At 34.7% G+C, this 24,303-nt stretch overlaps 2 protein-coding genes across 3 annotated transcripts; one reads left to right on the top strand and one right to left on the bottom strand.

The window, feature by feature from the left end:
- Positions 1 to 8,907: 8,907 nt before the first annotated feature.
- On the top strand, positions 8,908 to 10,423 carry LOC142529638 (glucan endo-1,3-beta-glucosidase, acidic-like). The gene is made up of 2 exons (XM_075635220.1): positions 8,908 to 9,215; positions 9,354 to 10,423. The coding sequence occupies exons 1-2, from the start codon at positions 9,137 to 9,139 to the stop codon at positions 10,301 to 10,303; spliced, it is 1,029 nt and encodes a 342-aa protein (XP_075491335.1). The 5' UTR covers positions 8,908 to 9,136; the 3' UTR covers positions 10,304 to 10,423.
- Positions 10,424 to 12,450: 2,027 nt separating this feature from the next.
- Positions 12,451 to 18,455, bottom strand: LOC142529646 (DNA-(apurinic or apyrimidinic site) endonuclease, chloroplastic-like). Of its 2 annotated transcripts, none has more exons than XM_075635234.1 (12): positions 18,304 to 18,455; positions 18,061 to 18,217; positions 17,851 to 17,936; positions 17,534 to 17,610; positions 17,133 to 17,384; positions 16,702 to 17,021; positions 16,324 to 16,434; positions 15,355 to 15,492; positions 15,213 to 15,260; positions 14,649 to 14,729; positions 14,159 to 14,318; positions 12,451 to 13,174 (listed from the first exon to the last, which is right to left on the bottom strand). In XM_075635234.1, exons 1-12 carry the CDS (start codon positions 18,426 to 18,428, stop codon positions 13,053 to 13,055), a joined length of 1,677 nt encoding a protein of 558 aa, XP_075491349.1. In that variant the 5' UTR covers positions 18,429 to 18,455; the 3' UTR covers positions 12,451 to 13,052. The 2 variants fall into 2 exon arrangements, with proteins under 2 accessions (XP_075491349.1, XP_075491357.1); XM_075635242.1 differs by having other exon boundaries at positions 16,702 to 16,931; positions 18,304 to 18,454.
- Positions 18,456 to 24,303: the final 5,848 nt, after the last annotated feature.

The following is a 24,303-nucleotide window of genomic DNA, read 5'->3' on the forward strand; positions in this document are numbered from 1 at the left end:
TTGATTAAATATATATGTGATTAGATTATTACGAATCAAATATTGGAAGTACCCGAATTAATTAGTACTGTTAATGGTTATCAATCCAATGAAATATTACCTGAACTTGCTATAAAAACTATTTCAATTGAAAGACAATTTGCTGATTTTTTGGACTGATATAATTTGATTAACCAAGTTGAAAATTTTTCAGGAATCTGAAGGGAAAAAAAATCATATTTTTATTTTTATTTCATTCTAAACAACGCAATTTATCTAATAAATCATTGGATTAATAAGTAATTAATAATTTGAATCATTGAATGATAGATAATTCACTTCATTTTGTAAGGAAGACAAGTGTTTGGTTAAGTGTAATTGGATGAGAGTTGTACTGTTGACATTGTTGTATGATTTAGTTAGTTATTAAATTTAAGACTAATATATGTAAGGTAATATGAGATAATTATACCAGTAAGACACGTTTATCTTCATATTCATGGATCTAACAACTCGATTAATTGATAAACGTTTGATGATAACAATAAGTTAATTTACTTAATTATATTTCATGTCAACATCTCTTAACACGAATATTTATTTTTCTTACAATTGGAAGTAAAAAAAACAATGAATAATTAATCAAAACAATTTATCACGTAATGACATATCATGGTCATATAATTATTAAAAACTTGTGGTGAAAATGTATCTCGTTCTAGTATTCGAAAATAATATTATAAAGCTTTCTTATGTTCTTCATTACTTGTAATATGGGAAATAAAGGTATCATTTCAAAAAAAATTCATAGACTAGATATGTCTTACCTTCTGGATGGAAGTTGAGGACCCGTTAATATGGTCTTCAATCCATCAATGGAGAGAATTAACAATCATAACATGCGAACAAACAAATGAATAGGAGAGCTGGTTGAAGAATTTACCTTCTTCCGCTCAGCACAGTCACAAGTGAAATGTTAAAGTAGGTGTCCAATGAACCAACTTGTAGTCTGAGCTTTATTGACTCTTATGTGTAAAAATAATCTTTATTTTAATAATATTTTACGATTTAATTTAATTATGACATTTACTTTATATGTATACACATGCAAGCTGTATAGATAAAGCTCTTGAATATACAATAGGTATCATGAAGTTTGTCTCGCAACGTAAGATTATGAAACTTATTAGGAAGTGTACTGTATATTCTAAACAGGTTCGTAGTCGAATCAGCAGTCTAAAATAAGGATAAATGTCGCTTGAACTTGAGACTAACATCTGTGATATAAACGTTACGTTTCATTAGTAAAGATATGAAGATATACATTCATACATATGTATGATCACTTAATGATGCACTAAACAACCCCTGAAACTTTCCAAGTGGTTCATTTATAGAGTGTAAAGGTCCGCGGTTATGGTTGTACACCATTAGTCCTTTGATCCGGAACAACATGAAGGCTCTATGTACTATCACTACACTTTAACTCGTTTATTGACTCCACTGAGGGTCATCAGGTGGCGAGGTTGTATGAAATTTCAAAATACATAGGAATCAATGTATTTTAATCGATGATTCACCGTTTGCCTACGAATGAAGATATCATATATGATCTGATGAGTTAATAGGGCCATGAATCTCTAGCCAGAATAAGACATATACATTTTGAAAATGTGTTTTATCACTGTTATTACTCAAAGATATATCACATCGTTATCTAATTAATTTACAACTCCCGATATAACAATGTTTTGCATATTCGATCGGGATATATAAGTTGAATGGTGTTAGAGTAGATGCCCTGCAAGCCAACGGTTGGCTAGAGAATTTATTGACTCAAGTGAAATAAACAATCTTTATTTAATATAATTTAACTTTTTATGGTCTTGTTATACTTTATTTGTATACCCATGCAAACAACATAGATAAAGTCCTTGATTATGCTTTAATACAAATGAATCGTAATTCGATGTTGAAACTCATTTGTAAACACTGCATATTTTTAATTCGTTCCTAGTCGATTCAGCCGCCTAAAACAGAGATAAAGGCCGCTTGAGCTCGAGACTAGCATCTATGATGTTGTGTACTGTGTTTCTTGGTAAGGGCATAGAGATGTCAAAACATGCAGATGGGTAGTCATATGATGATTATACCGAACAACCCTCCCTCGGACTTTCCAAGTGGTTATTATTCATCGAGAGGATAAGTCCGTGGTTATGATTGTACACCATTAGTCCTTACGACCCGGGACAACACTGAGGCTCTATATGCTAGGGCTGTGCTTTGACTCGTTTACCAGCTCCAGGAGAGTCATCAGGTGGCGAGGTTGGGTACAGTTGCGACACATATAGGAGCCAGTGCATTGTAGTCGGGGATTCACCGCTCACCTACGGGTGTGGATATCCTGTGTGATCTGATGAAATAATAGTGCATGGAATCTCTGGCCAGAGTATGAGATGTACGTTGGAGAAGGAGTTCTCCAAATAGCACACGCGATGCCACTATTATAGTTATCACATAGTTATCGAATTATTATGCAACCCTCGATGAACCAATGGTTGCAAATTCGATCGGGATATATAAGATGAAGGGACCGTACTGTGCGTTAATCATAATCGACTGGTTCTTGCAGGCACTATCAGTGATACCTAGGGGATCATGGGGCGATGCTACTAGACGCTCTTACCATGATCCGATGGGTGCAATCAGAAATGAGTTCTGACATTCTTAATCAAGGTGTTGATAAAAAGAATGGGGCTAACTAGGGTAAGCCCAAATAAAAGATTATGTCCTGAATCACAAAGAGTTGTGAACCCACGGCTAGCTGTATCCCTGAACCATTAAGGGTCACACAAGCACTGGATCGTTTGTTCCCGTTGAGAGAATAAATTCAAGGAGTTGAATTTATTTATTGATATAGTAAATTCAAGGAGTTGAATTTATGATAATTAAATTTTGAGAGAATAAATTCAAGAAGTTGAATTTATATTATATAGTAAATTCAAGGAGTTGAATTTATGCTAATTAAATTTTGAGAGAATAAAATCAAGGAGTTGAATTTATAAAATTTGATAATTTAATTTATTAAACTCAAATGTTGGGTTTATTTAATATTAAATTTTGGAGGTGATAAAAATTCAAGGAGTTGAAATTAAATATGGTGGGTAGTATGTTTTATGGGCTTGTAGGAGTACAAGTCCAACATAATAAATAATTAAAGTTTTAATGGACTTTGATTAAATTAATTAAACTAGTTGGACTAGCCCAATTAATTAAATCAAGCCCATTAATGTTAATTATGTAATTATACTATTATTTAATTATGAATAATACATGCAAAGAAAAACCCTAGCCCACCACAACAAAACTCACGTGAACTCCTTTTCAAAGATTGAAAAATTTCGGCCACTTGTTTTGAAAAAAAAGAAATATTGAGTCGTCTCTCAATTTTTCTCTTCTACGCAAAATCTCTTCCATATTTACTAGTGCAATTTGGAAGAGGAACATACAATCTAGTCGTGGACTTGATAGGAGGATTTCATCGAAGAAAGTTCGTAGGGAATCAACAAGAGCTAATCCGTTTATACCGGATTAGTTGGAGCCACGTGATTAATTCACCAAAGGTATAACGATTCTAACATCCTATGTATGTTTTTGTTAAAATCATACGAACGCCCAAAGCAAATCATATTTTGATTGTCAAAATAAAATAAAAATTTTAAAACTTCCGCTGCGTTTGGACGTGTAGAAAACCAGATCCAACAAATGGTGTACGTTAATCATAACTTAATGGTCTTGCATAAACTATCACCTGTACTAATGGAACCCCTAGGAGGCCTGGAAAATATATTGAAGCTTATATGTTCGATGTGATCGATGAGGAGCAAAAGAGCCCGGAAATGGAAAAACATTGGCGGTGTCTTTTAGCAAAATAAACAGCCTAAATATCCAATCTCATTTTCTTTAAATCGAATTTGATTATGCACATATGTCCTGTATATGTTAATTAATTATCGAACAAGCCGAAAAACAAATTTCGTGGTAGAAACATGTATCTTGTGTACCTGATACGAGTAAATATACATTCCTAGTCGTAAACAGTAGCAATATCAGTTATTTATCTATATGTCCAACGTTTTTTATTTGTGGTTGTACGATGGTTTCCTGAGAAATGTCTGAGCTGCAGTCTATTCTTTAACCAACTGAAAAATACTAAAACTAATTATTTCGTCGTACATCAACTCCAAGGTTGTAATAATTTGGAAACTAGGAAGTAATTGGATTCTTTTTGGATATAAAATTAATTTGGAAGTAAATGTTGTTTTTTTTAGAATTAAATAAATTATATATATATATATATATAATTAAATTAATTAATAATTTTAGTGATTTATGGAGGCTTCGGATTGAGTTGGAAAACTGAATAAAGAAAATAATTGATTTAATCAGATTTATAGAAATTGGACTTCTAGCTCTTCTTCAAAATTTGAGTCTCAACAATAAAATAATCTCCACGACTAAAACTTTGGACTATTTCGAATCTTCCATGCTGAATAATTAATTTTTTTTATATTTTTTTTACATTTCAATAAAGGTCTATTGATTCTACGGTATCCTTTTTCCTTGGCCTTTTCCAACATTTGCATCACGTACTAATTAGAGTATCGGCCTTTTTTCTTTTCTTTTTTTTTTTCCAAATGTTATATTAAATATATTTTTACTAATTTAGTAATTTTGTCAAGCATGTGTATGGTGAACCCCGATCGAGGAGCTAGGTCTGAAATAAATATTTAAATTTATATATTTGATCTGATTGGTGAAGATTAAAAATGTCCAAAATATGAAAAATATTGGGGCGTCTAAATAAACTTTTCCCACGGGTCTGGATCCCATGGGAAAAACCGGAAACGGAGATTGGGATTCCTGATTTTTTCGGGTTCGAGAATTTTTTAAAATCTCCGAAATAGTTCGGAGCGGATATGAGATTACTATCATGATCTACGAACTCGTCCCGAAAATAATATTAATAATAATATTATTAGTATTAATAATATAATAATATTATCATTTTTAAAAATATTAATAATATTAATATTAATATTATCACTAATAATACTAGATAATATTAAGTTTTGGTTTGAGAAAATCTCCGAACCTGCCTTCGCCTTGTTCTCAGGGGCGTAGCTTCACTAGCGGCTAGGGTGGGCTGTAACCCAGCCTAGTCTCGAGATTAATATGTATATATAGTTATATATTTTAGAAATTTTAGGAACTGAGCAAAAATTTTATACATGGATTTCTATGAGTTTTAAATAATATAGCATTTGAGCTTATTCGGTATCTATGTGGTTATCATAATTTATATATTTACTCATTCTAATTCTACACTTTATATATATATTTGTGTTGTTATGATTATAAATAAGTATTTACATAAATATATTGAATAAAATATAAATATATAAATAATAAATAATAATAAAATTAAGTGATAATTATTAGATTACAAAATTGTATAACTAAATTATTTGAATGAATAATGTCATATGTACATTCAATTTTTTTACTTACTTTATTAAGAATTTATTTTAAAAGTTCATTATTATAAATAATATTTATCATGTATCATGATATATTAAATTCTTAAGATGATTTTTAAAATTTATCTAGTTCATATTATACAAAATATAACAAAAAAATTAAAAAAGACATTAAATAATATTTACATTTTCAATGTCCAGCCCACCCTATTTTAAAATCTTGGCTACGCCTCTGGTTGTTCTATTAATATTTTTGAAATTGGGATGGTGACGGAGATTGGAATCTGATCCTCGCAGTTTCGAGTTCGGAGAAAAAGTGAGAATCGGAACATGGATGAGAGTGATGATGAAATTCGAGGATGAAGATGACAAACACGCCTCACGCCTCGCCCCGTCTCGCCCCATCCCATCCCATTGCCATCACTAACCTAAATTCCTAACACATTTTCTTGACATGAAAATCGATAAAGTGAGTGTTTGTAAACTCTAAAATAAAAGCGATTATTAGATTTTCTTATGTAAATTTGCAAAGGAAATTATAATAATAACATTTTTTTAGTAGTTTCAAAGACTCCTAATTATGTGGACGTATATGTTTAAATAAGCTTAATTATAAATTTCGAGGGAGAATAGTACATGTGCATGTGTAATTAACTTGAATAAACGTACATTCTCGACTGTTAAAATTTGCAATATGATTTATTTATCTATCTATCCTAATGGTTTTTAGGCTAATATTTTTTTGATATGGATTTCACAAATTCCAAAAGGCCATAAAAAGTCTTTAGTGCTCATTTTGGTCAACTCTTCCATCACCTTTCTTTGGTTTCGTCCTCCGTCGACTCCACGGTCATAATTAATTAATTTGGAAATTAAGAAGATCTACCCATTAAAAGGCTAGATTATTTTTTTAAAGAAAAATTGGATTCTCTTTTGGGGGTTTTGGTCAAACATTAGTAACATCTCATTTTATACAAGTGAGATGGGTAAAATCTATCAATATTCACAATAAAAAGTAATACTCTTAGCATAAAAGTTAAATTTTTTTATTGATGACCCAAATAGAGATCCGTCTCACGAAATACGATCCGTGAGATCCTCTCACACAAATTTTTGTCTTCTAGAATTAATGCAACTGATAGGCGACATGGGAAAGTAGTTGCATAACTTAATGAATTTGGAGGATAAATTTTGGATTTTTTTTAATTACAAAATATGTATATATTGATTTTTGTTAATGATTCGTTTGATTATTGTAGCCCCTCTAGTTATTATCAAATTCATTAATTTAGTTTTTTTTAACTCTTCTCCTTCAAAATTTGCCCATCACAAAAACTCATATGAGCCATTTTCACGAGTCAATTTTATGAGACATATATTTTATTTGAGTTACATATGAAAAATATTATTTTTTTGTTAAAAATATTATTTTTTATTGTAAATATGTGTATGATTGACACATCTCATGAATAAATATTAATGAGATCGTATCACAATAGATATAATCTTTGACTATTTACCGTAAATAATCTCCAGCATTTCGAGACTCGTTCCACGCTGAATTTGTTTTCCCAAGTCTTTGTCTAACCTTTAACTTACGTTTACATTTTTTCTTCTCATATCATTAATGTCTTTAATATGTGAAATTCTTTTTTCTTATTCCAACATTGGCATCACATTTATTCAAGAATATTGACTGCCGTTTGCCGCTGCTAGATTTAAAAAATGAATACTGAAGAAATCAAATTTGTAGGTAATTATATATGAATTTTAATATAATAAATTTTTATCAAGGGAATTTTTTTTTTAAAAAAAAAACAAATTGTATGTAATCTTATATGAATTTCAACATAATATGATTATATATCCAATTTCGTTTTTGGTAGAACTGACGTGCTATAAAGAAAACATTTAGTTACTTTCCTTTGGCATGATAATGTTAAAAATTAATTTATTTTAGAGAAAACCAATAATTGTTTTGATTTTTTGGATGTAATATTATTAATTTATGAATTTTTAGGTAATTTTCTAAAAAAAATTCGCCCAAATATTGGAGCAAATGATGGCACGAATTACTAGTTGAATGGGCAAGGAAGATCATCAACCTCATTGACAAAAACTTGTGTGAGACTGCTCACACGTCATATTTTGTGAGACGGATATCTTATTTGGGTCATACATGAAAAATATTACTTTTTATGCTAAGGCCGCGTTTGGTTGCCTTGATTAGGTGAATTTATTTTTTTTAACCTATCTAATCTCATGTTTGATACGTTTTTTATTTAACCAAGTCAATCCCTCATATGAATGATTAGGTTGTATTAGATGTGATTAAATAATACATCCTTCCTCCGTAGTATTATTAATCATTCCTCTATCCCTACTCTCTTTTCAATTTTACTCTTCCTCCTTCACCGCTGTTGAACCACCTCGGCTGTCGAAACGCCGTCGTCGCCGGACCGCCGCCATCGCCAGACCGTCGCCGCCGCTGGACCTTCGCTGGATCGCCGTCGCCGGAACCTCGACTCCGCCTCGGTTTCCGGATCTCCCGCCGCCGCCGTCGGACCTTCGCCGGACCGCCACGCGCCGCAGTCACCGCCACCTCGGCTGCCGGATCTGCCGCCGGAACGCCGCCGGAGTGGAAGAAAAAAGAAGAAGAAGAGGAAACGGCAATTTTATCCTTTTATCAAAAAATTCAAAATTATCCTATACTTAAAAATCTTACCAAACATAATACTATTTTATACCATATATTGCATTTCTACGACAATCATTTTCTTTATCATTTACATAATAATCATTAGTTTATTTTATCCTTCAACCAAACGCAGCCTAAGAAAGAGTATTATTTTTTATTGTGAATTTCGGTAGGATTGACACGTCTCACAGATAAAGATTCGGGACACCGTCTCACAAGAGACCTACTCCAACTCATTTAATGTACTTTGTTGGACGGGTAAAACAAATATTTTTCTCCAGATTTTTTTAATTATAAACCTAATTCATGCATGTTTATCTCTTTAAAATTTGGTATTCTATGAAATTATATTTTATTTTTATACTTTATCTTCGATATCTTTGATAATTTTTTTTTTTTCATTTTTCACGTTTAGAACTGAAATTTGTAAATGCATTAAAAGAGACAAATATATTAGTCCCGACTAAGATTAAAGGGTATATGAACATAAGCAGGAAAATAATATACTAATTAGCAGCCTAAGACCAGTCAAGCAAACTGATAAGACCATCTTATCTTGCACGTACACAAAATTACAACATTATGAATTTATCCGAAAATTTGTACACGACAGCTCTTGAAGTTAGATTTTGCGAAAAATCTTAGTTTGAAACTAAAAATATTAATCAAGGTTCAGAATGACTTCTGAACATATATTGGAAAATTTCAAATAAAACAGTACACTATTGGTGTAATTAATTCCTTGTCTTCTTAGAATTTTGTTTCTGCCATTTTTTTCCACAGAATGAATGATAAGCCCGTGATGAGCTAAAATTTCAATTCCATCCTGCAAGTTTTCTACACTAAAAACAGCTATAAAAGGGGATGAAAATGTGGGGTTATACTTCATTATACAAGTTTGTTGTGTTCTTCTTTCTCGATGGCTGGTAAAGAGAATTGTGAGTTTCTTGGAATGGTCCTTTTTGGACTTGTGATAATGGCAGCCATGGACTTTACAGGTCCCTTTCTGTTTCTCTTTCAGAATATAGGGAGACGATTTCGATGAATGATCATCTTGAATTAGTTAAAAATACAAATCTCAACCTTACTGTTTATGTATTATGAAATACTGAGTTGTTTTGTTCACTACAATGCAGTGGCACAGACTGGACTTTGCTACGGAAGGCTCGGGGATGGGCAGCCTTCTCCAAAAGACGTCGTGGCCCTGTACAACAGAAACAATATCAGGAGAATACGGATTTACGACCCCCACCAGCCAACTCTCCAGGCTCTCGGAGGCTCTAACATCGAGGTCATATTAGGCGTTCCGAACACTGACTTGCAGAATGTTGCAGCGAGCCAAGCGAACGCGAATACGTGGGTGCAAAATAATGTAAGAAACTATCCTAATGTCAGGTTCAGGTACATTGCTGTTGGAAATGAAGTTAGCCCTATAAGAGGTGACACCTCTCAGTATGTTGGATTCGTTCTTCCGGCTTTGAGGAACATTTTTAATGCGATTTCTAGTTCCGGACTCGGAAACCAGATAAGAGTTTCCACTGCTATTGACACAGGAGTTCTTGGAAACTCTTACCCTCCGGCAGATGGAGCGTTTAGAGATGATGTTCGGTCATATCTTGAACCGATCGTAAGTTTTCTAGCAAATAACAGAGCCCCTTTGCTCGTAAATTTATATCCTTACTTTTCCTATGTGGGCAATCCTGGATCTATTAGCCTTCCTTATGCGCTTTTTACCTCTGATGGAATCGTTGTTCCTGGTGGAATACGGTATCAAAATCTTTTCTACGCGATCTTAGATGCTGTGTATGCAGCACTTGAAAAGTATGGAGCATCGTCCTTGGAGATTGTGGTATCTGAGAGTGGTTGGCCTACGGCTGGAGGAACTGCCGCAACAGTCGAAAACGCAAGACTTTATAACACGAATTTGATTCAACGGGTCAAGACTGGAACGCCTAAACGACCTGGAACGGCTATAGAAACATACATTTTTTCTGCATTTGATGAAAATCAGAAGAATCCTGAGATTGAGAAGCATTTTGGGGTCTACCAATCGAATGGACAACCCAAGTATCCGATTCAGTTTTAACTAGTACTGTTGAATAAAAATTGTATCCATAGAATAAGGACTTCAAGTTCAACTGATGTATTACAATAAAACGCTGGTAAACAATAAATTCTACTGAAAATGGTGCATTTTTCTGGTTTATTCCCTATGTTTCTTCGTTTCTGTGCTAGAGAACCAAATCCCTGAGATGATGAATTTGAGTTGGCAGTAATGTATTTAATTTACGAATAAAAGATGTAAAAAGTTTCAAACAGAAAGAAAAGAATTCTCTCTATAAGCCTCCTAGGCCGAAAAATAATTCGAAAACAACAAACCAGAGCAAAAAAGGCGAAAATTTGGGTAATATGCACATACTGACACGAGAAATTATAAACTAATCTCAGAAGTGGGTGTATATTCAAACGTTTATTGACATATAGACGAAGACCATTTATTTTTTTTCTTAATCTTGATGAATCATGTTGTTCTTGTTATAGTTAGTTGTTTGACCACTGAATGAACTTGATGAACAAATCTTGATCTTGTATGGGGAATGTTGGCCCGAGTATGTGTCACATAATCTCAGCCGTTGCCTTGGTGTGCTCAGTGATCTAGACTTGGCCTTGGCTGATTCTGGGGCGGCCATGTATGCTGGAAAAACTGGAGAATTGGGTAAAGATCCATCTTCGTCAATTGACTTCTGTTTCATAACTTTTTACTGATTGTTATTTATCATCGATGTGTCTAATGATTTGAAATGTAGCTATGACAGTTTTGATTCAATTTCGGTATAACTGATATGCTATATTGTTAAGGAATATTTTGGTTTAAATAGCAAAACTCAATCCAGTTTTTGCATATACAATATCTAGATAACTTATGTGGCCCACGTGAGATATTGTTGAAACTATTTTGTGAGCTCACATAATTTAATTAATTGTACATGAACAATCTATATAATAAAAGACATAATAAGATGATCTAATTAATTATGAGTTTCCAAAGTATTAAATAAATTGATACGATCCACCTTATGTGTAGAAAATCGGCTCAATTAAGTCTTCTATGATGAGTCGAATACTGCTAATGTTATGGTCCCCGAGTAAAAGAGAACAACACAATATATATGGTTCACATATTCTAAATCTCTCTACTTCTCTCATCTAAGATAAAAATAAGGTGGTCAATTCTCTTTTGTCTTGGAAGATCTTTAATTACAACGCTTGATCAATAAATGGATTCTGATAAGTGTTTTCTGTTATTTATATTTTCTGATAATTCGATATGAATTTCTGACCTGATATGATTTATGATTTTAATCACATGATTTATAGATATATTTTTATTAAATCTCCAACATCTAGCACTTAGAGAAGAAATTTGTCCAATAATAACAAATGGTGCCACCGTCCACCCAGTTCCACTACCCACTTCTACTCACGCTCGATTACTTGGTAAATTCTCATAGTTTATTTTATGAAAAATAGACGAACAGCCCAACCCTCGGAACAACTAATAACTGGAGTGAAATCGTAACAAGGGTTTATTATTTACTTTTATAATATTATATATTTATATTAAAAAACATTAAGATTTGCTTGTGATTGAAACGAAACAACGGGAATTATGACCCCAAGAAAATGACGCAACCTACGATGCTTACAAATTTAAATTTTTGCTTGTTTTTCTTTGATTAATCTTTATGCGAAAATCTGTCCATTAGATCAGGTCAATCCATGCCAAGTTTCTAATGTTATGTAAACATTTTTTTAAAATATTAAAGTTCATCTCTACATATCTTCTTTATAATCTTATAAATTGTATGAATTCTACCACATTCACAACCGAAAGCAACAAACTTTATGAACAGGAGAGGCCAATCTAAATGAAGTATGTCTTAATTTATCATAACCAAAATGAGAAATAAACACTTTTTTTAAATAAAAAAAAAAGAAAGAAAAGAAAAAAGACAGAGAAACATCATCAAAGCACGGGTAAGCCCGGAAATTGTATGCGCAGAAAGTGAAAGATTAATATTATTTAGATCCAGTTATTTTTATGGCGGATTCAAACGGTAATATGACGTTCTTCTGCTCTGAGCGTGCCTACATATATCGGGGTTAAGCTTTTTCTCAAAAAATTATCTAAACCATGAAAAACCGAGGCTGCTGCATTGAGAAACCAAAAACTAAATATAACTGTTGTTTTGGATTGGCCATGTTAATATATATGTGTGTGAGAGAGAGCACACGACATGTCAATAAGCATTCTTTACATAGTTGTCAAAATGAGTTAAACGGATAGACCAGCCCGCAACACGCCACAACCTGTCATTTGACTGGTAGGACGGGTCAACCAACCAGTTTTTTTTTATTATATTTGACGGTTAGAGCGGGGATCACTCGCAACCTGCCACAACCCACCATTTGACGAGACGGGATGGGTCAAAAAATTGCCAATCCTGCCCGTCTATTTGGTTGGACTAACCAATCCGGTGGACCTGTCCCATTTTAACATCTCTGGTACTTTAAAACAGAGCTACAAGGAACACTCTTCTCAAAACGCTCTCACATTTTCGCCCATTTTCTCCAACCAAACCAAAATTAATCAATTCCACAAAAGGTGTTGAGAATCCAACTCGCAGATATTCAATAACTAAGGGTTTATCAAATGTTCTTACCCTTTCCAAAAATGCGAGCAAAGGATCATGGATCAAGTTCGCCTTCAGCTAAGAACCTGAAAATCCCAAATAGATTCTAATCCGCAGGAAGAATCGGACTGGTTCACTGGCCTATAGCTTGAGAATGAGGCCAATAGGACTATGATCACTTCCAGCAACATCTGGGAGAATATACGAGTCGTATACTTGGTCGGCAATTGATTCCGAGGCAAGGAAATAATCGAGCCGCCATCCTTATACAAACACAACATATTTTCAAGTGAAAAAACAAATAGAAAGAGTCAAAATACTCGTGAATGTGATGACAGTATCCAGCAATATCTTGACAACTATATCCTGTGAAAACAGTCGCTTCGGAGATAAATATTATACATATGATGCAGCCCGCAAAAAAGTGAGAATCAATTATACATATGGAAACATAAAAGTTTGATACACTCACAAGCTCGGACATTCCTGGCAAATAAACAATGCAAAATACTAGTAATTTACCCCTTCACTAAAAACCACCAAGTTAAAACCGTCCATATTTTTAAATGGATAGCATAACCCTCCTCGCCAGTAGTTTCACATGATACAGGATTTAAAACTTGTTCATGTTATTAAATTTATAGCATAAGCCTCATGGCCAGTGGTTTTAAGCCTATACAAATTACCCAAAATCAAAGTTCTCAGAAGTCAAATATCATTCTAAACATAACAAAAATATAAATACTTCTCTTCTTGTCTTATAGCACCCAAAAGCTTCAAATGTTATTGCAGAGAGATCATGCTATAAAATGGGAAGACAAACATATTTATGATAAAGGACATTTTTATGCTCCATCACTCTAACCTGAGGTAATTTTATGCATTGCCTTGTCACTTGTGACTAGCGAGTGTACCATTAAAACTGTCTGCGGTGAGGCATAAGCTATCAATTAAAAAACACAAAAGGGATTTTAACTAATAAATTTTCACATGAAGTTATAACTTCCTTGGCATAACAGGAGGTGTCCATCTGCCATTTACCCTCAAGGCAAACCCAAACTAACTGGAGCGTTGTTGAACTTAACCCAATGCTTAGTCCAGAGTTTTAGTCGTAAATTCGAGATCAAAGTAATCCCTCTCTCGCCTCTCCTAAGTTTCATCTACACAGGTGACTCCCTATGGAGGTAATTATAAAGATCATCAAGTGAATAAATGTGTGGAAGTATATGGAGTATTCTATGACACACCTTTGTTGGTTTTTCGCCCACCGTGCCTGTAGCCCCAATAGGTATAACCGACAGTGTCAGGGTGCTGTTCTCGAAAGGTATCAACAAAACCTTTATCAAGAAAGTTCGTTTGAAATGAATGCCTCTCTTCATCTGTAAAGCCTGCGCTTCTTTTGTTTCCCTGAAAGAACAATAATAATAATAAATAATTAAAAGTCTGTCACCAATTCCATTGAACTAATAGTACAAAGACACCTTCTACATTGGATAAAAGAAACTTCTCATCTCATAGCTGATGGCAGTAAACTTCAACTCTGTGCAAACTATTAACCCAACATTGTCATTAAAAATAAAAAGACTACAAGGAAAAAACAAAATCAATCCCTTCATCCCTATACTAGTCCATCCAATTACTCTCAGAAGATTTTAAGAAAGCACGACTCCCCCTTGAAACCTTAATCAGGGTGAAAATGAAATAGGGACTAAATTAATCATAGTCTAATCTACTCACAGCTGGATTCCATATATCAATTTCTTGATGGGCGCAATTCAAGTCACCAGTTAGAATAACAGGCTTTGACCGTTCCAGATCCTGCAAAGCATATATTCAACTTTGAGATTTAACTTGTACTCTTAATAAGCGCAGAACATTGGCACCATGGAAAAGAAAATTTCCATATTAATCAATACAAAAGCCTTTCCCTCAGCTTTCCAAACATGAAGAGGAACAGTAACATGATACTAAAAAAAATCACGAGAATAAATGAACAGACATGTAGAATTGTTTTGTTGTATATGATTGCAAAGCCACGTTTACTTTGTAGACGAAATTCAGTTTCAAAACCAGAACAAGCACAAGATCACCATTATCATCACATTAGAAAGGATAACAGAAGCATTATGAACATGTTGTCCTACAACAGCTAAAGCTGTCAAATTCTCAAGTAGAAAACATGATCTCCCAAAGTCATGGGGATATATATATACATGCATATATCAAACGAGTTCAGAAATAAGCGCATAGAAAGGGAAGAAGCAGATTCTAAGAATAACTCGATAATTAATTAAAACTTACTTTCATATAGTTGCTGAGAGAAGGATCCCACTGTGTTATCCTGTATGACTTTAAGGACAGAAATTTTTATCAATTTCACTCTTAAGGAAAAAAAGAAAAGAAAAGAAAAAAGGTGCATAAGAAATCTGCAGATGTCATGTACCAGTCGTTTGAGACCATCACCAGAATTAGGAACATAGCCACACAATAAATAGAAGTTATCAAACTCCACCGTCACGAGGCGCCCTTCACTATCATGATCGGACAAGCCCAAACCATACCGAACAGAATGTGGCTTTATCTTCCATACAGAAAAAAGTGAAGAAGTCAATATTTTGGTCATAGTTAATATATCAAATCAAGATCATCCTGGGGAAATGTTTTAAGTAATGATACATGATTAGTTCATTACATTGTTGGGTTCTCATCAATATGTTCAATGTACTAAATTATATAGAGCAAGACAGCTATCAACTGCCTCACTTAGGCCCAGCAAAAATAGCATAATCAGAAGCAACGAAAAGACTCCAGCTCAATTTTTAGACGATTTACTTTATGGCACAAAACATTCAAAAATCATGACCTATTTATAAATACCGAAACCATATGAAAAAGTATTCTCCATTAAATGATTGAAAAATTGTAATAGTAGGGTAACTTTATAGCATTCTTGTATTATTTGGTTAAAGGACAGAAAAGCAAAATCCGGTAGGGGAATTGTTGATATGGGGGATTAGTCTGGCACACATATAATAAGCATACAAATTGTCATTGATTCTGCATTAAAAAAAATCCAGAAAAAGGGTTGATGAAAAATCAATTCGAAGCACAAGAAGCAATTCTAAGGTCCTGTGTTAAAAGGAAAATAATATAACGGTGGATAAAAGAAGCCGTAAAAAACCCTTCCAAAGGATCTGATGGCATTACGTGGATCATTAAATCAAGACTCGCTAAAAAAACCTATATTAATATGATAGCAGGTTTTAATAAATGTGAAAAGCCAGCTTCAGTATCTCCAATAATGGAAGAAACCAAAGGAACATGGATATTTTCCCCAAGATGATCAGTAGAGTCATATAGTTATGAAGTAGAACAGGCATAATGACGACCATGAGTGGGGAAAAAAATTTACTCGTGAAATGATAGCTGTTCCTGAATAACCCAGTTTCGAGACACTACATGTCCAATAACTATTGTCAAAACCTTCAAGTAGACTTAGTCTGATTGCATCAACATCTTTCTCCTGTTCAGGTAGTAAATATTAAAATAATACCAAAATGTCTAAGAATCCATATTCACCTTGAATGAATCGCGATATTACTCATACCAACAAAAGCTAGGCTTGGATGTCAGGAGTAATTCTAAACTCAAGAGAGAACAAAACGAAGTAAGTATGCCCGATCGATCTCAAAATGTGTTACTTTATACCACGTTTGATAAAACTTTGTGCTTGTTTCGCCATTATATTTTCTCCAAGTTGCCAACTCACAACAAAGAAATGAAACCTTGCCTGTAGTTTTGTCTCTTGCAAGCACAAGACATCAAAATTTTCTCTTTCTGCAAGTTGCATAGCAGAAAAGCTCTCCAACTTCAATAAAGCTCTTAAACCATTGACATTCCAAGACATTAGCTTCATATGTGCCGTAGCAGCAGCAATAGGAGGTGGCCTCATAGTTTTTGGATTGTAAGCCATCCATCCTTTTTGTGGCTTCTTGTGAGTAAGAACAGTCCAAGCTTCATCTATAGAAAGATCAGAATCGACGTGATTCATATTATTTACAGTACTGTTACTTGACAAAACTTTCTTCTTTGCTTGAATAGATGTTTTTTCTGATATCAACGTTGAACTATCAGGTCACTGAAGTGAAAAAGGGGGCACAATATAATAATAACAGCACATTCACAGGGAGAAAATATCAAGAAAACTGTCAAATTGAGCACCTTTCATATCAATTGATGTAATAACTAGCTCTTTTCCAGTTGTGTGTTCCAGAATTTTGCGATTACTCTTTTCAGATGACTGTTTTATTCTTCTGTTTGTCCTATTACCAACAGACATGTCCGAATCCTTCTTGGTTTCCTGAGCATCATTCTTTTCCAGATTTTCTTTAGCCTTTCTCTTCGAATTAGTTATAGTAACAGTTGGCATATCATCAGAGGCTACTTGATCTTGTAGATCCGAAGAACCTCCACCTGCATTAAAAGGATAATCTGCAGCTGAATGACTGTTTGAACACTAAATATGATATTAGAATGAAGATAAATATAAAATAATAAAACGACATTAAAAACAGTTCAACTTTCTTAGCGACTAACACATGAAATTACATTGTAAGAAATACCATCTTGATTGTCCATGAAACTCTTCAAGGCAGACAAAAGTTCATGCTTAGGTCCTTTGGCAGGAATCCTTATACTCCTACAAATTAAAACCAATTGAGAAATAATTCAAATCTCAACAACTACAGCTGAAAGCCAAAAACTAGGAAAGAAAATGTGAACCAGTAGTAAAACCGCATGGATGCTATAAAATTTGTGGAGTTGAATATGTTGGTGTTTTTTTAATACTGAAAAAGATCTCATCATATAGTACGTATTCACAGAGTAAAACCACCACGCACCTTGCATATTGGAAAAAAAAACTATAGCTCATAACTACCTCAATCGTGATTTTATCTGTTGCAGTGTCATTTTCTCTATATTCACAGAGTCATCCCCAAGAACACCGCTTTCCCTCATATTCACCTACATCTCGGACAAAACCATTTAAATACTTAAAATCAATAAAATGTAATCATACGGAAAAAAATGGAAGATTAATAAATGACGCAAATTGATTTATCATGCAGTCTGAGCGCAGAAAGGTGACCTTGGAGGTAGTCTTCTCGGGTTTCGACGCATCCACGTCGGGTTCATCACCCAATTTAACTGTAACTGACAATGACAAACATCTTTTCTTTCCCATTGTCAAATTCACATAAACCGGACCAAGATATTTCGAGCTCCTACACTTTACTGCAGCAGAACTATAGAAATTAAACGCAAAATTACATCGACGACAAACAAAAATCAAATGCAAATGATATATAACTCCACCGGAATTACTCCGTACCTCAAGAATATTGAATTTCCGAAGCCTAATTTAACAGCTTGAATCATTCGGCGGAAGAGTGCGTAGATCGAATAGCAGGAGATGGTGGTATCTTCAAGCGAGGAGGCAGAAAGCCACACCGACATAAAAATGTGGCGCCAACTTGGATTTGGACTTGGACCATCCTTATGATTGAGTTTAGTTGGTCTTTTAGCCCAATATATTTGGGCTTAAAGCCCAATTAATTTCTGGTTTTCCCAGATTTGAGGCCCGTATTTGTTTTTCACTAAAAAATAATCTTCTTTCTTTTATCCCTCCACATTTATTTAGAAAATAATGCATGTTTGCTAAAAATTATATTATTTTAACAGACGGAAGTAATTTTTCAACTTTTCTCTATTTATTATTATTTTAAGAATTATGCATACTTTTGTTAATTAGGAATTAAATATATAGCATATATTTCATACCACATCCCCATTATCTCATTAATATTTGAAACGAAAATCTTGGTTATATTTACATACGTATATGAGTATATTACACGCAGAGTTCGAAAAAATTTCATTCGACACAAAAATATCCCATCCCCATTATCTCATGAATAGATCAAAAGAATCTACGATAAGGAAATTTTATGTTCATTCAAGAAACTATGCTATAATTCAGGTCAATCCACATCCACACGTAACAAAAATGTGGGGGGTGGAAATTGATAGATTTTTGTGCCAATGTATCTAGCAAAACATACCATACGAGATTGTTGGGCATATATTTTTTTAAAATTGGAACTTGGACATAACTTAACCTCAAAAATTAGCTCAATGAATGAGTATTATCCAAGTTTATATATGCAATTCTCAGGAACTCTATCCAATCGATGTGGGACATCTTAACACACTTTCTGACGTCCAGGAATAAATCTGGAGCGTGAATTTTCAAGTGGCCCAATTATGAGCAGTCCAACACATAACGGTAGAACATGGACTCTGGTATAATGACAAGATTGAGATTTGGACCTAAGTCAAATAGGTCCTCAAAACCTAGCTCAAGGGGAGGACTGTCCAAGTTCTGTTGGATAAATAGTGAGCAATTAATGAAATAAAGAGGGAGTTATCCCACATTGAAAAACGTGCTAGGAATAGTCTTCTTTATTAGCTCCAAGTTTGAGCTAAGGGTTTGGGCCCTAAAGGGTATCAGAAGTATTTAGAAGGGGGAAACGCTGATAACCTGGGCTTAGGTGAAACACGTGCGAGCGCGGCCGGCTGGCCAGTGTGGTATGATGTGATGCGGTGTAGTCTCTTGACCATATTAATATTTTTAGACAAAATTTATTTGGGAAGAACTAAAAGCTGCACCCATTCGGAAATAGTGTGTCCTTTAGCTTATCAGAGAAAACTTCGGTGCGGACCAAACAGCGCGTCCATCTTTGTTTGGATCAAACAGTTTTTCCGTCCAGAATAGTGCGTCCATCCAGAAGGCTGTATTTGATCCAGTGTGTCCCTTGGCCTTTAACATAAAGTTGCATTTGTATCCAGAAGATTGTGCTTCTTCTACGCAACCGATGGACTACTATAAATAATCCCTCCTTCTGCATTGCTCATACTTTTTGCTCTCGCATCTTTGCTGCATTCCCTTCTCGTTCATTTTTGTGCTTGAAAGTTTTGCATATCTTGTTCGCTCTAATCAAGACTTGTTGTGCTACATCTCTTGATTCGAAATCGTTGTATCTTATAGACGATTTTCGTTTACGTATAATACTGTTATATGTGTAATTTCGTCTTGCGGATAAAGGACTTATCATTTCCTGGACTTACTGCTCAATGTTGCTGCATATTATTACATTGTCCAATATCCAGATTAATCACAAGTTCACATATGCAAGTTACGGAAGACTCTATCCAATCGATGTGTGACATCTTTAGCATCTTCTCCAATACATGTTTTTTATCGAGATGAATATTGAAACGTCTGCTATTCGTTTTGTTTAAAAGTACTAGATTTTTTTTAACACTCATTCGGCCGAACTATACATACAAAATATATAAAATATTTTTCTTACCATTTCAGAATAAAATAACCAACATGTAAAAATCCAAAGGAAAATAGTTCGAATCGTAAAATCGTCAAACGTTTTACCGAATCTAAAAGCATTATCTGAAAAGCATAGCTCATACTAAAACCTCTCCAAAACCGCTCAAAGCATAAATAAAAGTCGTAAAATCTTTAACGTAAATCATAAACTTAAAATCATAAGTGCGGGAAAATAGAAGCGCTGGTCCTCGGGTTATGTACACCGACAGTCCAGCAAAGTCAACCATCAAGACCTCCCACATCATAATTATCAATATCACCTGCATCAATCACACCTAGTGAGTCTAAAGACTCAACACATCATATTCTTGATAACAAATAATACGCATACAGATCACATACAACAGTGAAAATACTTGTACTTAAAATAACATTTTCATAATAATGTATAAACTTTAAACATAAACATTTTCATATCATCATCAACATATTCATATACATATTATCATCAACATATACGTATTCATTTTTCCTTTCGTTGAATTTAGATCGTTAATTGTGACTTTTATGTTCGTATACGTGTTGGGCGATGGATTCATCTACATGTAACCACAGTACTGGGCGGCGGGGACATCAGCGACACTCTCACCCGTCAACTGAGCCTTGGCCTTACGTATTAACATATCATCGTATTCGTATTCGTATCAATGAAAATACGATCGTCGGGCTCCCACTGGGACCTTCACCCTCACGATATCTCCAACATATCATCGTATTAGTCACAATTACTTCACTTCCATCAACGTTTCATATTCTCATCACTTTATAAAATTTAAACATGAATATAACATTTTTTTTAAAACCAAGCATGCTGTAACGTACCGTAATCTTACTACTTAAAATTTGCGGAAGAATTAAAAATTTTCTTGAATACGAAAATAAAATCAATACGGTCGTCACTACATCATCCATTCACCAATAAAACTTTGCTAAAAGAGAGGCTTGTTCAAAATGTCTAGCAACCAAAGCATAAAATCAGAGTATTAATATTTTCATGCTTAAAATCTTAAAATGACGTGGGCGGTCCTCGGTTCTAGCCTTCTGCTCAGTCCAAGCCGGCTCCTTGGTCCCCACCCCTCGTCTCGTCATGATCATCCTCACCTGCATCGATTAAGTCTAGTGAGTCTAAAGACTCAACACGTATAAACTGGAATAGCAAGTAATACATAATAAAATCGCATGCAACTTTAAAATAGAACATACATACTTGAAACTTGGATTTGAATTGAACTTGAACTTGCATACATACATAGACGTGCCATAACTTAGAAGCTTTCATAAACATGCCTGCGTACTTGTTCATACTTAAACATACATTATTTCATTTTGCGTAGAGGATGTTTCAAAGCAAGTGACCCATACATAATAAACGCCTGATCAGACAAACCACAGTACTGGGCTGACAGGGACGTATCCACTGCCACATACATGAGATCCCCGTTCATAATTTAACGGGCTGGTTGGTCCCCGTTCATAATTTAACGCTTTCCAACCACGATCTAACCCGTTCATAATTTAACGGGGTGGAGAGGTCCTCGGCCACGTTCACCGACTTCCAAACCCATTCAATTTGGTCACAAGACATTTAGCATACCTCAAAAACTTAAAATATTTTCTTGCACTTCGACATACTTACTTGGCGTTGAGGGATTCATTGGACTTCGATCGGGGCCGTTGCTGCACATTCTAACATGAATTCGAATGCTTAACTGATACACTTAGACATAATAATCAAGCTTACTCACGAGCTCATTTAATCCCTTAGGACGTTCTACAATTCCCATGACTCGACCTTGTAAACCATTGTACTAAACCAAGACATCGAACCTCCAAGCATAGTATAAGATTTTTCCCAAAATTGTGAAGGACACGGACCCCGTGCCTACCTCCGTGTAGGGGTCCATGTAGACTCGGGTGAAAAGGCTCGAAAGGGAAGGTGGACACGAACCCCGTGTCAGGGTCCATGTGGGAGTCTGTGTAGACTCTGGAAACAGACACCGAAAAGAAACAAAGGCACGGACCGCGTGCCACGGTCCGTGTACCTGCGGGCCAATTAAAAATTCGGAAATTCTAAATAGGTTTCGCTTAACAGTCTGGACTCGATCGTACGGACCACAAATCGACACTCCAAGACTCATCCTAGCATGCCATATCATCAAACCATATTCGTACAAATTCCCAAAGCGACGATGATCACCCTACGGTACATACCAATCAAACGTGGCAGTTATCATCAAAACGTTACCTAGGACTTTTAATTAAATCGAGCGCCTAAGGACATGAGACGAAACCTCAAAAGTACTCCCAACATCGTACTAAGCATACCTGAACGCAGCAACGATCGCCCGACGATCCCCAACGAAGCCTGCAACAATAAAATCTCGAGAACACATCAAAACATAATTTCTGAAAAACGCAGTTTGAGCAGTCCCACGAAAAACGCATTAATCACTCGATTTTTGTCCAAATAATTCGAATTTTATATCAAATCGAAGGTATCGAAAAGTTCTACAATTTTGACGTTGAAAGTTTTCCCAAAATCCTGACCGAAAATTTTCAGTTTTAAAAAGAACAGTAAAACGTGATTTAGATCTAAAACTTTTCTTTCAAAATCGATCCAAACAAATAACCGCTCAAACTACTACACATCATACATGGATTTTACGCATAAAAACAACGCAACACATACTATGACATGATTGACATAGAAAAGAGAGATTATACGTGCCTTATGATGTTAAAATTTACCGAACCGGTGATACCGAAGCGGAGATGGCGCGGGGATTGATCCGGAACGATTGTGGCTCGATTTCCTTCGAAGAAATTCACGAAAATATGCAGGTATAATTCAGAGGAGGGGGCGGCTTCTTCTCTTGCAAAGAACCCTAGTTTTCTTTAATCTAAAATCTGCAAATGAGTTGTGTAGTGTGTGTTGTGTGTGTTTCACGCTTTCTAGTGTGTAGAATGTGTGTGTGCGTGTGTTAGTAATTAATTTAGGGAAAAATTGTTTAATTAAATAATAAATGAAATTAATAAAAATACTAACACTCTTTAAACTTTGCTAAAATCCCTCCATTAAAATAATGCATCCAAAAATGCTAATTTTAAAAGTTTTAAACTCTTAAATAACTCAACACATAAATAAGGCTTTAAAATGCTAAACTAAATAAATTATTTAAAATGCCCCTTCCTAGTTTTTAAAATAAAATACCGCATTTCAAATTGCCAATAATCGTCCCCGGTCTTTTCCTCGATCCCGCCTCGAATAATCGCCTGAAACATGAAACTCGAAAAACATTTTTAACGTGCATCACATAAACATAAATAATTTAAAATAATGCATTCAAATAAATCCTGCATGGCTTAAAACTCATTTTAAAATTAATTAAATGATTTACTAATTAAATAAATGCATGGGTTATACGTGTACTGAATTTGGGCACTACAGTTCCTCCCCCACTTATAACAATTTCGTCTTCGAAATTAAATCTTATCAAACAACTCCAGGTAGCGAATCCTCATGTCCGCTTCTGACTCCCAAGTGGCCTCTTCCACCGATTGGTTCAGCCACTGGATTTTGACTAGCTTAGTCACTTTGTTCCGGAGTCTGCGCTCCTATCTGTCTAGGATTTGAATCGGTCGCTCCTCGTACGACAGATCTGGGGCAAGCTGTAACGGCTCATAGCTCAGAATATGCGAAGAATTGGCCAGATATTTTCTCAGCATAGAGACGTTGAACACATTGTGTACCCCGGCCAGATTCGGCGGAAGGGCTACACGTTAAGCTAATGTCCCAACTCTGTCCAAAATTTCGAACGGTCCAATAAACCTCGGACTCAGTTTGCCTCTTTTCCCGAATCTCATAACACCCTTCATGGGTGCTATCTTTATGAAAACGTGATCACCTACGGCAAACTCGAGATCTCT

Source organism: Primulina tabacum, chromosome 2 (assembly GCF_025594145.1).
Source record: "Primulina tabacum isolate GXHZ01 chromosome 2, ASM2559414v2, whole genome shotgun sequence".
NCBI classification, from domain to species: domain Eukaryota; kingdom Viridiplantae; phylum Streptophyta; class Magnoliopsida; order Lamiales; family Gesneriaceae; genus Primulina; species Primulina tabacum.